This window comes from Symphalangus syndactylus, chromosome 11, assembly GCF_028878055.3.
Source record: "Symphalangus syndactylus isolate Jambi chromosome 11, NHGRI_mSymSyn1-v2.1_pri, whole genome shotgun sequence".
NCBI lineage: Eukaryota > Metazoa > Chordata > Mammalia > Primates > Hylobatidae > Symphalangus > Symphalangus syndactylus.
The window spans coordinates 135,492,702-135,508,062 of NC_072433.2; the positions used below are offsets into that span (position 1 = coordinate 135,492,702).

The 15,361-nt window shown below is 51.0% G+C and overlaps 1 protein-coding gene and 1 non-coding gene across 11 annotated transcripts in view; both read left to right on the forward strand.

Annotated features, from left to right (window-relative positions):
- Positions 1 to 84: 84 nt before the first annotated feature.
- GAS8 (growth arrest specific 8) overlaps positions 85 to 15,361 on the forward strand; it is a 29,903-nt gene continuing 14,626 nt past the window's right edge. For 6 of the 10 annotated variants that reach the window (XR_008649312.2, XR_010114543.1, XR_008649311.2 and 3 more), the window contains exons 1-6: positions 3,353 to 3,724; positions 6,860 to 6,946; positions 10,098 to 10,295; positions 11,043 to 11,249; positions 14,183 to 14,237; positions 14,939 to 15,144. Coding sequence is in view for 7 of the 10 variants with exons in the window: in XM_055232933.2 (XP_055088908.1) it covers positions 3,722 to 3,724; positions 6,860 to 6,946; positions 10,098 to 10,295; positions 11,043 to 11,249; positions 14,183 to 14,237; positions 14,939 to 15,144 (756 nt within the window). In the remaining 3 variants the exon portion in view is untranslated. Of the gene's footprint in view, positions 245 to 3,051; positions 3,207 to 3,352; positions 3,725 to 6,859; positions 6,947 to 10,067; positions 10,296 to 11,042; positions 11,250 to 14,182; positions 14,238 to 14,938; positions 15,145 to 15,361 lie in introns of those variants that run through there. The other 4 variants (XM_063613082.1, XM_063613084.1, XM_063613085.1 and 1 more) reach the window with 4 other exon arrangements.
- Positions 953 to 1,223, forward strand: LOC129457921 (small Cajal body-specific RNA 6). The gene has a single exon (XR_008649458.1). It is a non-coding gene; the product is annotated as a small Cajal body-specific RNA 6 (non-coding RNA).

Sequence of the window (15,361 nt, forward strand, 5' to 3'; positions counted from 1 at the left end):
TCGGCCCCCTCCCGGCGCCCCCCCAGCCGCAGGACAGGTGCGGCCCCGCCCCGGCCCGCGCGCGCCCCCTGCTGGCCCCTGGCCCAGCGGACCCCTCCCCCGCCGACCCTTCCCTCGCGGGCCTCGCCCCGCCGCGGACACCACCGGGACCTGGCTGCGACCTCCCGACCCCGGCCGGGCGTCCGGGGCTCCTGCGCACTCACTCGGCAGCCGCGCCCGCTTGCGTCCTCTTGTTCTCTTGCAGGTACTTGCGTGTGGGGCGCCGACTGTGTGCGGGCGCCCCTCGGGGCTGGCGAGGGGCACAGGAGGGGCCTGACTCGGGCTGGGTAATGACAGAATCACAGAGCGCCCTGGAGGGTGTGAGCTAACGCGGTGGGTGGGCGGGGGCGAGGGCGTGTACTTGGGAGGCTGGAAGGGGCGGGGTGGGGGATGGGCGGCAAGGAGAGGGCGGGGGGCGGGGGCCCGGGCTGCAGAGAGCGCCAAGGCAGTTTCGATGAAACTGACCCGCATGTACCTATCGCCCAGATTCAGCGATTACCAACTCATGGCCTGGGCCACTGCTTCTCTGTCCTCATTCACTACCCTCCAGTGCTGGGTCATTTTGAAGCAAATTATATACACATTAGATCATTGCATTTGTAAATACTTCAATATTTATCTCTCAAAGTCCGTTTGTTGGAGAATGGACTCATGCCTGTAATCCCAGCACTTTGGGAGGCTGAGGTGGGAGGACAGCTTGAGCCCAGGAATTTGAGACCAGCCTGGGGAACAAAGCAAGACACTATCTCTTCAAAAAATAAAAATAAGAACATAAGCCAGGTGCAGTGGCTTGGAGGCTGAGGTGGGAGGATCGCTTCAGCCCAGGAGTCCAAGGCTGCAGTGAGCTATGATTGCATGTCTCAAAAAAAAGAAAAAAGAAAAGAAAAAGTCTAGTCTTCATAAACACTCTTGTGGTCGATGATGATTGGTAAAAGGTCTGATTGCACTGAATGTCACAGTCCCTTTTTTGCCCTCAACTCCCAGCAGCCCATTTTTTCCCTCCCATCACATTTAAGTCATGTGTATGGGATCATGGAGCAGCTGATAATTTGGGATTCTGTCAGTGTGTGTTTCTGAGAGTGATCGGTTCACAACTGATGAGGATCCAACAAAACCAGTTATACAGGAGACTGACGAGTGGCAGTCATGGGTGTGATGGTGCATGATCTCAAGTTTTCACAACCAGCATAGAAAGACCCAAAACTATACAGAAACCAAAACCAGAATGCCATGTGGTGGAGGCAAAGGGCAGAATTTCTGACCCCTTTGGCTCAGCTGCCCTTCCCCACAAATAAAAACCAACAGGACAAATCAGGAAAAAAAAAAAAAAAAAAAAAAAAACACTCTTGTTATCCCAGCATCCAGGCCTTCACTGAGTTGACGCAGTGGCCTGAGGCGGTGTACCTGGTGGATAGTGGGTGGCAGGAAGCATCAGACATCAGACAAGAGGGCAGTTGGTTTGTTTGTATTAATATTTGCGCTGGGATTTTGCAGGAAACTCAGATGCCATTTATCTGGGTTTCTGAGCTGCACAGCTTGACACTGAATGAAAGTATCTTAAGCCACATATGTGAAGAAAGGGCTCTTTTCCAAAAATCTGAACTCGAATTCAGTCTGAAAAGAACAGGTCGCGGTGGGCCCTGTTGGGAGCCCAGGGAGCCGCAATTCAGGGCTCCCTAAATGATTCATCTCTGCAGTCCACACCGACAGACCAAGCTGTGCTCTTAGCTTCTGAAAAATGAATACCCTGTCTAGGCTATCCTGAGCTAACCCTCCTATTCTTGCCCTTTTTGCTGAAAGGAATTATTGTTAATACAGCTATTTAATTCAGGACGCTCATCCAGACTTCTGAAGCAAAAAGCCAATCAGCATGAAGCTGCTAGCATATTGGTTTTGTGAAGTAAGTGTTAAATTATAATAATTACCCCCACTGTGCTCTCCAGCGTCACTGTCTGACCACCCTGTTCCTGGGGGAGGAGGCCCCTCTCAGGCCAAGGGATTCTGGCACAGTGATGCTGGCTCATGGTTGCCCAGGCACAGTGACCAGCCAGACTTCACAAAGGCCTCAGGGCTTACTATAAATAAATCACGGCTTTGTGCAAGCTGAGCCAATGCAGTTCTTCTAACTGGCTGCTCCTCTCCAAGAACAGTCAGGACTTGGGTGGGCAAACAGGAAGTCTCTCATCACAGTGGTTCTCAGATTCCCACCACTGTGTGGGTGCCTGAGGCCTGAGCACACCCAGCTCATGTGGCAACTTCCTCCCCCAGCTGGACAGGAAGACCTAAGTCCACCAAGCCTTCTTTCATTTCTCACACTTTGCCCCCGGCAGAACTTTCTCCGAGCATGGATTCTGGAATCTTCATCCCCAGACACATGGGAGAACAAGATCTGCTGCAAGACCTTTTCTTTTTTTTTTGAGACGTGGTCTCAGATCTCACTCTGTTACCTAGGCTGGAGTGAAGTGGTGTAATCTCGGCTCACTGCAACCTCCACCTCCAGGGCTCAAACGATCCTCCCACCTCAACCTCCCAAGTAGATGACCACTTTTTAAGAAGATGTTAAAGATGAGAGCTTAGGGCTGAGTGTGGGGCTCACGTTGTGCTCCCAGCACTCTGGGAGGCCGAGGCAGGAGGATCACTTGAGGCCAGGAGTTTGAGACCACTCTGGGCAATAAAGCAAGACCCCGTCTCTATAAAAAACTTTTGTAAAAAAAAGCTGGGTATGGTGTCTCACACCTGTAGTCCCAGCTTCTCAGGAGGCTGAGGTGGGAGGATTGCTTGAGCCCAGGAGGTCGAGGCTGCAGTGAGTTGTGATCACAGCCTAGGCGACACAAGGAGACCCTGTCTCCAAAAAAAAAAAAAAAAAGCACCTGTTTATGACAAACCCTGTAGGTAACAGGGTGGTTTCAGGGATGGCAGATTCATTTTGAAATTGTAAAACGCCTAGCAGTTTTCAGAACAAGAGATTAGTTAGAAAAGGAAAGTGGCAACTGTCTGTTTTCTGCAGGGCCTGTCGGGAAGCCTCTGGTTTCTTTTCATCCCTGAGGACTGGGGAGGAGGCCTCTTCAGGAAGAGCAGTTTGTTTTTGTGAAAGGGATACTTCCTGATTTCAAGCATTTGGAACTAAACTGGAACATATTTTTCTTTCCGATTTCTGCGTTTTTTAGGTGTGTGTAAACCCACCAGCGCAGCAGCTGGGAGGGCCCCTCAAAGGTGGGCGGGTGGGGTGAGTGAGGCCCAGAGGATAGCGTCTTTGCCCAGATTTGAATCTCATTTGGGTAATGTTTCAGAGCCTTGGGTGGCTGATTGATCATTCATTCAGTGGCCCTTCATCAGGACATCTTTACTGAGCACGTGCTGTGTGCTGTTCTAGGCGCTGAAGGATAGAAGGGAACGGTTCTCCTCTCATGGAGCTTAGGTTCCAGCAATAAGCAAAACATGTCCTGCGGCGAAAGGCTTCTGGGCTGCCGGCGGCATCTTCCCAACTTTCACAACCGGGTTCCTTCCGGACGCCCGTCTCCAGGGACGCACTCCCGCCTTGGCGGGGCTGCTGCCTGGTGGAGTCTCGCGAGGATCTTGTGACTTATCGCGGTATCGCCCAGCGGTTGCCGGGAAACGGCGTGGCTTCCGGGGGGCGGGCGCATTGGTCCCGGAGTCGCGGCGGGGCCTGTCCGCTGGCGTCATGGTGAGCAGGAGCGGGGCTCAGGTCCTCGGCAGGGGCTTGGAGACCTCGGGGCAGGGAGGCCTCCGTACACAGAGACCCTGGGAATGGGAGGCCCGGAGCCCTGGGTTGCTGGAATTGAGAGCTCGGTGCTCTTGTGAGGGTCTCCGTGGGGCAAACTCAGGATGCTCCTCACCCCGGGGCCGGCCCGCACTCGGAGCTGAGACCTGGGCTCTCCAGAGCCCTGTGCTCACGGGAGTGGTCATAGAACGCCCAGGGACCGGGGTCGGCGGCGCACGGTCCCCAGAAGAGTGAACACGCGTCAAGGGGACTCCCATCCTGGAATGGGAGGCTCGGTCTGTTGGATCCCTGGGACCTAAGGTTTCACCTCACGAGGTTTTGCAGCGCACCAGGGCCCCCATGGAATAGAGCCGGAGGCAGGAATTACCCTAAGACCTTTGGTCTCCCGGATGGAGAGCCTGGGGCACACCAGAGTGGCTAGAGATCCCTCTACACCAAGGAGGCCTGGACAGGTCCAGTGCCCTTGGAGTGCCCAGGGCACAACCTTGGGATACAGGAACCACTGTTCCTTGGAAAGCCTGGCAGGAGTCAGGCCCAGACCGAGAAGAGGAAGGCGGAGCTCGTGGCCTCTTCAGCTCGGTCTCTCTTTCTCATGTAAAGGGCTCTCCCTTTGTGATACAGGAGTTGTCAGTAACTCAATTTCTGGGCAGGCGTGGCAGGGTGGGTTTCAGCTGGTGGTGGGGCGAAAGCTCTGGGAACCCCACCAAGTCTGCAGCTGGCTGTGAAGGTCCCAAATGCTAAGTGATGCTGAACCTTCCTCCACGGCTTATAGGGCTTTGTGATGAGGTAGCCTTCTTGGAGTGGAGGGATTAGAAAGAGAGCAGTACATTACGAATTAAGATTTAAGTAGATGGGTTTTCTGACCCAGGAAGGGTCTTCTGAAAACCGACTGTGAAAGAAACTACCAAACTAGGCCAGGAGTCTGGGCGCGGTGGCTCACGCCTGTGATCCCATCACTTTGGGAGGCCGAGGCAGGCGGATCATGAGGTCAAGAGATGCAGAGCATCCTAGCCAACATGGCGAAACTCTATCTACTAAAAATGCAAAAATTAGCTGGGTGTGGTGGCGTGTGCCTGTAGTTCCAGCTACTCGGGAGGCCGAGGTTGCAGTGAGTCGAGATCGCACCACCGCACTCCAGCCTGGCAACACGTCTCTTAAAAAAGATAATAAAATAAAAAAAAAAGCAGGGCGTGGTGGCTGACGCCTGTAAACCCAGCACTTTAGGAGTCCAAGGTGGGTGGATCACTTGAGGTCAGGAGTTGGAGACTAGCCTGGCCAACATGGTGAAACCCTGTCTTTATTGAAAATACAGAGAAAAAAAAAGCTGGGTGTGGTGGTGCGCACCTATAGTCCCAGCTACTTGGGAGGCTGAGGCAGGAGAATTGCTTGAACCTGGAAGGTAGAGGTTGTGTAGTGGGATTTTTAAGGAATCAGAGAGACCGGTGGGGTTCAGCAGGATATTTATTAATTATTTAGGTGCACCAGCCCAGTCAGATTAACATCCAAAGGACTGAGCCCTGAACAAAGAGTTAAGTTACCTTTTAAGCTTTTCTTGGGGGTGGAGGGAGATCTGTGCAGGGGGAAGCATGCTACAGACGTGAGAAACAAAGGCAGTTGTTCAGTTGAAACATGCATTACATCATTTCTTCCTTTTTAAGGAAAAACATGTTTTGTGACTTGAGTTTATCTGCCAAGTGACCTTAGAGCCGCACAGCTAGAGAATCAGGGCCTTCACAATGCCTGGGAAGGGAGGAGAGACAAGGCTCACTAGCCACAGAAAAATAGGCAGTTAATTTTTAAAGGACTCCAGCTCTTTCTCTTTCTCAGGGGGAGCTGGGTTTTCTTACATACAACTCAGTTTCCGCTTACACACTTTTTAATTTCTTTTAATTCCTGTTCCAGTTGCAGTGAGCCAGGATTGCACCACTGCACTCCAGCCTGGGTGACAGAGCAAGACTCCATCTCAAAAACAAAAACAAAAACAAAAAAACACAACAGCAAACACTAAACACAACCAAACTACTGCTGTTTGTATTAGGTTGTGGGAATATGGGCCTTGGTCTGTTGGATCCTTGGACCAAGGAATATGGGTGATATTTCTGTTTTCTTCTCATCAGTGTTTTCTAAAATTTCCACATAATATTTTCTCTCTCTCTCTTTTTTTTTTTGAGGCAGTGTCTTACTCTGTCACCCAGGCTGGAGTACAGTGGCACGATCTTGGCTTACTGCAAACTCCACCACCCAGGTTCAAGCGATTCTCGTGCCTCAGCCTCCCGAGTAGCTGGGACTACAGGTGCCCACCACCAAGCCTGGCTAATTTTTTTTGTATTTTTAGTAGAGACAGGGTTTCACCACGCTGGCCAGGCTGGTCTTGAAATCCTGACCTCAAGTGATCCACCCGCCTCAGCCTCCCAAAGTGCTGGGATGACACGTGTGAGCCACTGCGCCTGGTCACCGTATACTGGGGAATGAGTGGGTTTGGAGTGGGTTCCCTCTCTTTACCTTTCTTTTTTTTTTTTTTTAAGGTACAATTTTCTTTTTGAGATGGAGTCTCGCTTTGTTGCCCAGGCTGGAGTGCAGTGGTGTGATCTTGGCTCACTGCAGCCTCTGCCTCCTGGTTTCAAGCGATTCTCCTGCCTCAGCCTCCCGAGTAGCTGGGACTACAGGCGCCCGCCACCACGCCCGGCTAATTTTTTTTTTGTATTTTTAGTAGAGACGGGGTTTCACCATGTTAGCCAGAATGGTCTTGATCTCCTGACCTCGTGATCCGCCCACCTCGGCCTCCCGAAGTGCTGGGATTACAGGCGTGAGCCACCGCGCCTGGCTCCTCTCTTTTCTAGAAGGAATGTTCTCCTTCTCGAAAGCAAGGTTTCTCCTTTGTGCATCTCCAAATGCAACAACAGGATGTGTGTGTGGTTAAGGGTGGGAACACTCAGGGCAATGATGTGCTCCAGGTGAGCAGAAGGGAGAGAGGTTCCAGAACCTTCTCTGCCAAATGTCCTTGGGAGCAAATCAGAGCCAGCCAAGAAGGGGAAGCTGTTAGAGTCTCTCTTACTTGCCCCATTATCTCCACCAAAGGCACCCAAAAAGAAAGGGAAGAAAGGCAAAGCCAAAGGCACCCTGATTGTCGATGGGCTCGCTCCAGAGGACATGAGCAAGGAGCAGGTGAGCAGAGCGGGCTGTGGCCCAGTCCCTGGGTGGGCGTGGGCGGGCATCACGCAGGGTGCCTGCATGAACCTCTCACGTGGCCGCGCCGTGTGTCCATCTCGCCTTGTGAATCCTCTGTTCTGTCCAGAACACACCCCCCCGTAGCTGGTAATTCCCATCAGCGGCAAAGCTTTCGCCTGCACCATGTCTTTTCAGAAAGGCAATGCAGCCTGTTAAAGAGCTTTGTAATAGGGCGGTAGGAATGTGGAAGGACATGTTTTTCTGATCTAAAAGCTGTTTTTAATTTCGTGTATTCTCTTTCAATCTTACCCTTTTTTTGCACCTGATGTGTATAGACTTATCATAGAACACATGTAGCATTCTCCTTTATTTATCATTATCTCAGAAAGGAAGTTTTTAAAAGAAGGATGATTTACTTCAAATCACATCTGAATCTGATTAATCATTCTTTTTTTTTTTTTGAGACGGAGTCTCACTGTTGCCCAGGCTGGAGTGCAGTGGCATGATGCGATCTCGGCTCACTGCAGGCTCCGCCTCCCGGGTTCACACCGTTCTCCTGCCTCAGCCTCCTGAATAGCTGGGACTACAGGCACCCGCCACCTCGCCCGGCTAATTTTTTTTTTTGTATTTTTAGTAGAGACAGGGTTTCACCGTGTTAGCCAGGATGGTCTCGATCTCCTGACCTCGTGATCCGCCCGCCTTGGCCTCCCAAAGTGCTGGGATTACAGGTGTGAGCCACCGCACCTGGCCAGTCATTCATTGTTTTTGATAAAAGTCCCAATAAGGAGTAACAGCATCAGGGCTGCCTTTTTCTTGTTGCTTATTTTGGGGAGGAGGTGATGTTTTTATAGTTTCTTTGTAGGAGTTAGTTTAAGTCCCTTCTTCATTTGGATGTAGTTAAGGGCTACAGAACATAATTACATAATTACAATTTTACCTAAAAGGCTCCTGGAGACGGCAGCGTGTGGCAAGCGCGGTGCACCCTCTGCCCTCTACCCTGATGGACGGCTGCCTGTGGGCACCTGACATGGGACATGATGGCTGTGTCAACTCTGTGTTATTGTTAGTAAATCTTATCTTCTTTTGATAATTGTAAGATAAAAAATCAATAGGAAGGAGACTGAAAGAGCCACATGACCTGAAGTTGGAGCTAGGCAGAGGTCCTTGAACAATGGTAAAGAATGGCTTTATTTTACATGCAGGCAAACCGTTGGCAGTTTAAGCCAGTGGCTAAGCAGAGAGGTGATGAGGTCAGGTTTGTGTTCCGGAAAGATGTCTGGAGCTGCTGGGTGGAGAATGGATCGAGCATTGCGTTGTCCCGGCACGTGAGCTGCTGCCCGTCTCCCTGTTCGCTTCCCATTGCTGTGGAGACAGGTCTTGTGGGGCAGTGGCCAAGCACTGCACATCGCACGTTGAGCCACAGACGCAGGAGGCTTCTGCAGGGTCCAGGCAGGTGGGGAGGGATGGGGCTGACCTGGAGACTCCGCCCTGCAGCACAGGACTGTTTCGTCAGTTCACCGGTGGTGAGAAATGTGTTTTCCCTGTGGGGAATGTGGTGTTGAGAAAGAAAAAAGTTTACAGTAAGTGGCCTGGGGCTGTGCCCGAAAGTGACTGATTCTGACGGAGTCTCGCTGTCGCCCAGGCTGGAGTGCGGGGGCGCGACCTCGGCTCCCTGCAAGCTCCGCCTCCCAGGTTCATGCCATTCTGCTGCCTCAGCCTCTCCGAGTAGCTGGGACTACAGGCGCCCGCCAGCACACCCGGCTAATTTTTTTGTATTTTTAGTAGAGACGGGGTTTCAGCGTGTTAGTCAGGATGGTCTCGATCTCCTGACCTCACAATCTGCCTGTCTCAGCCTCCCAAAGTGCTGGGATTACAGGCGTGAGCCACCGTGCCTGGCAGTAACTGATTCTTAAGGGAAATGAGCTCCCAAGAAAGCTGGAAGCCTGTCCTACATTTTTTTTTTAACCTATTTGCAGATTCGCAGTTGAACCCTCTTGAGGGTTAGGAGTCTACTGGTTTTGTATATTTTTTGCTTAACATTATATCTTTAAAGGTGAATTTTTTTTCACTTAGCATTATTATATGAATTTGTTTAAATGCTGCTAAATCATTTGCATATTTTTTTTTTGGGTTAATGTGATATTTCTCTTAGTTGATATACTCTAATTTTTCAACCATTTCCATCTTTATTTATTTATTGTTTAGAGACAGGGTCCCGCTCTGTCACCCAGGTGGAGTGCAGTGGTGTGATCACCGCCCACGGCAGCCTCAACCTCCCAGGTCCAAGCGATCCTCCTCCCTCAGTCTTCTGAGTAGCTGGGACTACAGGCATGTGCCACCACTCCTGGCTAATTTTTTTCTTTTTTTTTTTTTTGTAGAGACAGGGTTTTGCCATGTTGCCTCGGCTGGTCAACTCTGGGGCTCAAAAGATCCTCCCACTATGGCCTCCCAAAGTGGTGGGAGCCACCATGCCTGGCTGTGTATTTTTTGAGACAGAATCTCACTCTGTCACCCAGGCTGGAGTGTGGTGGCATGATCATAACTAACCGCACTGCAACCTCCTGAGCTTGAGTGACCCTCCCACCTCCGCTTTCCCAGTAGCTGAGACTGTAGGTGCCGTCATGCCTGGTTAATGAGAAAAACTGTTTGCAGAGATGGGATCTTGCTGTGTTGCCCAAGCTGGTCTTCAACTCCTGGGCGCGAGGGATCCTTCCACCTCGGCCTCCCGGAGTGCTGGGGTTGCAGGCGAGAGCCACCGTGCTTCGCTTATTTCCCTGTTTAAACTGGCCTTAGATTATTTCCTTTTTGATATTTTTGCTGTTGTAGTAATGGTGTGGGTAATATCTTTGAGCAAGATGCCCTTATATTTCTTTTGAGAAATTTTTTAGGCATAAATTCTCAGGAATGGATGAAAGGATATAGTTATTTTATGATTATTGGCCAAATTGAAGAGAATTCTGCCACTTGCTGAATGTATTCTGTCTCTGGAGCTTCCTAGCCTTATATTTTAACTTTTTACATTCAGCTGTTTGTTTTTAGGTGAAGTTGAGTCCTCCCTCTTTCTTCCTTGCCTTTCTCCGGCCACACGCCCCTTTGCCGTGCATGGGCCCCTGCTCAGTGCCTCATCTGACCCACTGCACCTGGCCAGGTGGAGGAGCATGTCAGCCGCATGCGGGAGGAGCTGGACCGCGAGCGGGAGGAACGAAACTACTTCCAGCTGGAGCGGGACAAGATCCACACCTTCTGGGAGATCACACGGAGGCAGCTGGAGGAGAAGAAGGCTGAGCTGCGGAACAAAGACCGGGAGATGGAAGAAGCTGAAGAGAGGCACCAGGTGGAGATCAAGGTGAGTGGGGCCAGCCTGCACGTGCTCACCTGGTCACCACACAGCCACAGAGGAGCTGGACCCAGTGAGGGTGCGGGTGGGACATTTTCTGTTCTTGGCTTTGGGAGTCACAGCCTTATGTTTTTTATAAAAGCCTGAGGGAGAGACCCTGCAGGTCCTGAAGATTTAAAATGCTGCTTCCACAACATGGAAGGAGTATGGGCTCTGGGGGCAGACTGGCCTGTTTGCAACTCAGCTCTGCCACTTAATACCCCATGAGCTGGGGGTGCACCTCACCTCCCAGCCTTGGTGTCCTGCTCTGTGCCCCAAGTGTACAGGTTTGCATAGGTGAACACACATGTGTAGCTGTGTACTGGTGAGGCATGCAAGTGAGCAGGTGGATGCAAGTGAGCAGGTGTGTGCAGATGAGGAGGCGTGGGCAGGTGAGCAGGTAGGTGCAAGTGACCAGGTGTCTACAGGTATGTACAGGTGAGGAGGTGTGGTACAGGTGACCAGGTGTCTACAGGTATGTACAGGTGAGGAGGTGTGGTACAGGTGTGCAAGTGAGCAGGTGTGTCCAGGTACAGACAGGTGAGAAGGTGTGGTACAGGTGTGGTGGAGGTGACCAGGTGTGTACAGGTACGGACAGGTGAGGGGGTGTGGTACAGGTGTGGTGGAGGTGACCAGGTGTGTACCGGTATGGACAGGTGAGGGGGTGTGGTACAGGTGTGGTGCAGGTGAGCAGATGGTACTCCCATTGCCCTGCAGGTGTACAAGCAGAAAGTGAAGCACCTGCTATATGAGCACCAGAACAACCTGACGGAGATGAAGGCTGAGGGCACCGTAGTCATGAAGCTGGCACAGAAAGAGCACCGCACACAGGAGGGTGTGCTGCGCAAGGACATGCGGGCATTGAAGGTGGAGCTCAAGGAGCAGGAGCTGGCCAGTGAGGTGGTGGTGAAGAACCTGCGGCTGGTAGGTGTGGCGGGGGCATGTGGAGGCTGACAGGTTGTTGGGACGGCAAGGCTGGTGCTGCTTGAACTCCTGTTTATTCAACAGCAACTGGGAATTCCTATTTTTGCATAAGACCTTCTACATTTTGGCAATTTGTTGAATTTTTTTTTCTCAAGTATGCATCTAAACAAACTCCATTTTGGGACCAAGTACACAATTCTGTCTCAGACCTGAGCAAAAAATTGACGTCACCGAAGAAAAATATCCAGCTTAGGATCTTTCATGTGCTGCTGACACCTGACACCCAGAGACCTTTCCTAGGGAATAGCATCATATGCATTTAGTAGAATGCAAACCAACCATTAAAATATCCAGTGTGTTGACTCCGGGGCACTGTGACAGTTTGTCACACAAGCTGGTCTGGTTTTTACTTTTGAGGCTGGGGGTTTCTAGGGCACCATTAAAATTCACCTGTGCACCTGGTTCAGTGGCTCACACCCATAATCCCAGCACTTGGGAGGGTTAGGTGGGAGAATTGGTTGAGGCCAATAGTTTGAGACTAGCTTGGGTGAAATAGTTGAACCCCATGTCTAAAAAATTAAAAAAAAACACATTAACTGGTGTGGTGGCACATGCCGATAGTTTCAGCTACTTGGGAGGCTGAGGCGGGAGGATCCCTTGAGCTCAGGAAGTCAAGGCTGTGGTGAGCTAGGATTATGCCACTGCACTCCAGCCTAGGTGACAGAGTGAGACAAAACCAAAAGGAAAGAGATCATTTGCTGAGTGTCCGTTAGCTGCTAGGTCCTGATCTGATCTCTGACAAAACGCCTGCCCGACTGGGGCTGTTGGTCTAGAAAGGAGAGACAGCAGGTGAGTTGGAAGACAAAATAAAGGTCTCAGATACAACAGAGTATCTAGTGGGGAAGAGTGCCACAGAAGGATCGAAGTGGGGAGAGGTGGGGTGCGGTTTTGCACAAGTAGGTGACCAGCTAGGGGACAGGATTGGCCAGTGGGAAAGCCCAGAGTGACGACGAGGAGACTGTGAGAGAGGGTCAGAGCTCGTCCGTCTCGAAAGCCGTGATGAGGACTGGGACTTTGACCCTGGGGGAGTCTGTTGCCCTCTGAGAACTTGGGCAGAGGAGAGATGTGTCTGACTAAGGTTCTTCCTGGCTGCTGGGTTGAGGAGAATTTCTGAACACATTTGCCTCATGCCTGGAAGCAGTCCAGCCTCCACTGAATCTGGAAGAAACTTGGTGACGTTGCTGACTTTGCAGCAAAGCATGAGAGTGCTGAAGTCTTGAACCCTCCAGAATTATCTGGTCTTAACCCAGGTCCTGGATATGGTATTGTTACATAATCAGAGTTTCCTGTTGGGTAAAAATACGGCTTTAGGCTGGGTGCGGTGGCTCATGCCTGTAACCCCAGCACTTCGGGAGGCCGAGGAGGGCGTATCACGAGGTCAGGAGTTTGAGACCAGCCTGACCAACGTGGTGAAACCCCGTCTCTACTAAAAATACAAAAATTAGCCGGGCATGCTGCCACGCACCTGTAATCCCAGCTACTTGGGACACTGAGGCAGAAGAATCACTTGAACCTGGGAGACGGAGGTTGTGGTGAGCCGAGATTGTGCCACTGCACTCCAGCCTGGGCAACAGAGCGAGAGTCTGTCTCAAAAAAAAAAAAAGAAAAATTATTGCTTTAAAAATAATTCAACTTTTGGCCGGGCGCGGTGGCTCAAGCCTGTAATCCCAGCACTTTGGGAGGCCGAGGCGGGCAGATTACGAGGTCAGGAGATCGAGACCATCCTGGCTAACACGGTGAAACCCCGTCTCTACTAAAAATACAAAAAATTAGCCAGGTGTGGTGGCGGGTGCCTGTAGTCCCAGCTACTCAGGAGGCTGAGGCGGGAGAATGGCGTGAACCCGAGAGGCGGAGCTTGCAGTGAGCCGAGATGGCGCCACTGCACTCCAGCCTGGGGGACAGAGAAAGACTCTGTCTCAAAAAACAAAATATTTAATTTTTTATGCGTATTTTAAATAGATAATGTTTATTTAAATATATATAATAATTGTTTATTAAAAATATATGTTTATTTATTTTTAGAGATGAGGTCTCACTCTGTCTCCCAGGCTGCAGTGCAATGGTACAATCATAGCTCACTCCAGCCTCGAACTCCTAGTCTCAAGTGATCCTTCTGCCTTAGCCTCCCAAGTAGCTGGAACTATAGATATGAGCCACCACACCCGCCTAATCTTTTTTTTTGAGATGGAGTTTTGCTGTTGTTGCCCAGGCTGGAGTGCAGTGGCACAATCTCACACACACACAACACCACAACCTCCACCTCCCGGGTTCAAGCGATTCTCCTGCCTCAGCCTCTCGACTAGCTGGGATTACAGGCATGTGCCACCATGCCCGGCTAGTTTTGTATTTTTAGTAGAAACGGGATTTCTCCATGTTGATCAGGCTGGTCTTAAACTCCTGACCTTAGGTGGTCTGCCCACTTCCGCCTCCCAAAGTGCTGGGATTACAGGCGTGAGCCACCGTGCCCAGCAATCTTTAAATTTTCTGTAGAAGATCTTGCTATGTTGCTTAGGCTACCCTTGAACTCTTGACCTCAAGTGATCCTCCTGCCTTGGCCTTCAAAGTGCTGGGATGACAGGCATGAATACTTAAAATGTTGCTTTAGGCAAAGTGCAGCAGGTTGGAAGCTACACTCGGCACCTGGAAAGATCCCACAGCTCTCTGTGGACGTGGCTGCTGCTCTTCAGGCTGTGGGATGGTTTGGCAATGGAACCAAGCTGGGTTCAGTGCTCACGATGTCTGTTCATGTTCTCTCTCAAGCTTAGAGGTGACTTTAGTTGAGGGAGGTGAGTTAGGAGATGTGGAGGTGACCAAGGGAGCGGGCTTCCCTCTGTGTGCGGCTGTCTAGTAATGGCCTCTTTCCACCTGTGCAGAAACACACCGAGGAGATCACCAGGATGCGGAATGATTTTGAGAGGCAAGTTCGAGGTCAGTTTCCCATGTGCTCATTGTGTACGACGCTGCTAGAGACACCCCCCGCCCCATCAGAGAGGAATTCACTTCCAGATGCTGTTAACTCAGGGAACAAAAACTAGATTAAAACAGCCCAGGCATGCAAGAGAAAGAATGTGGAAGTTTCCAAGGCCAGTGGACCCACTCAGAATCCCAGAACAACCTATTTGCATGTGAGTTTGGGAGGCTGTGCTTACCACACACGTTCCCACTCCTAGCTAAAATCAGTAGTTATCAGCAGGTGGTAGCTATTCAGTGCCATGGGCAGCATTCTTAAAATAGTCTTCTCCATGGCTCCTGGTCTGAGAAAGCTCCAATTTCAGAAGTCTGTCTGTTTTACTAATAAAGGCTGATAGTCTGTGGCTGGATGGCCACACAGGCCTTGGTTACTGCTCACTGGGGTCAGCCGACATTCAGCTGTTGGCACCCCCAGTGCAGGAAGCGATTAGCAATGCCTGTCAGTGGCAAAGGCAGGCTGACGGTGTGTGTGTGTGCTGAGTGTGAGCATCAGCAGAAAGCACTCCGTCTAAACCCCTTTGTTCTTCTCTTGCAGAGCTTGCTTGCAAAGCTGTTCTGACCAATGGGCGTTTTGGGCCCTGTTTCCAGGCTCCATGTTCTGTAGCCGTAGGGGCACCACGTCTTCCTCTGCTAAGCTGCTGTTTGCTGCTGCCTTTCAGAAATTGAGGCCAAGTATGATAAGAAGATGAAGATGCTGAGGGACGAGCTCGACCTGCGGAGAAAGACTGAGCTCCACGAAGTGGAGGAGAGGAAGAATGGCCAGATCAACACGCTGATGCAGCGCCACGAGGAGGCCTTCACCGACATTAAGAACTACTACAACGACATCACCCTCAACAACCTGGCCCTCATCAACTCCCTCAAGGTGCTGCGCCTGGCGTGGGCTGGGGAGACACACTCTGCCTGTCCTAGAATGTGGGCTGCAGAGTCCTGGGGATCCAGACCCCAGCTCTCCACCCAACACACCCAGTACTTTTTATAAGATTATTTGACAATGCCCCTTTCGTATCCTTAACTGAAATTCCTAAATAATGTAACCTATCTCTACCTATTGTTAAAAGCAGTCAGGATATTGCCCTCAC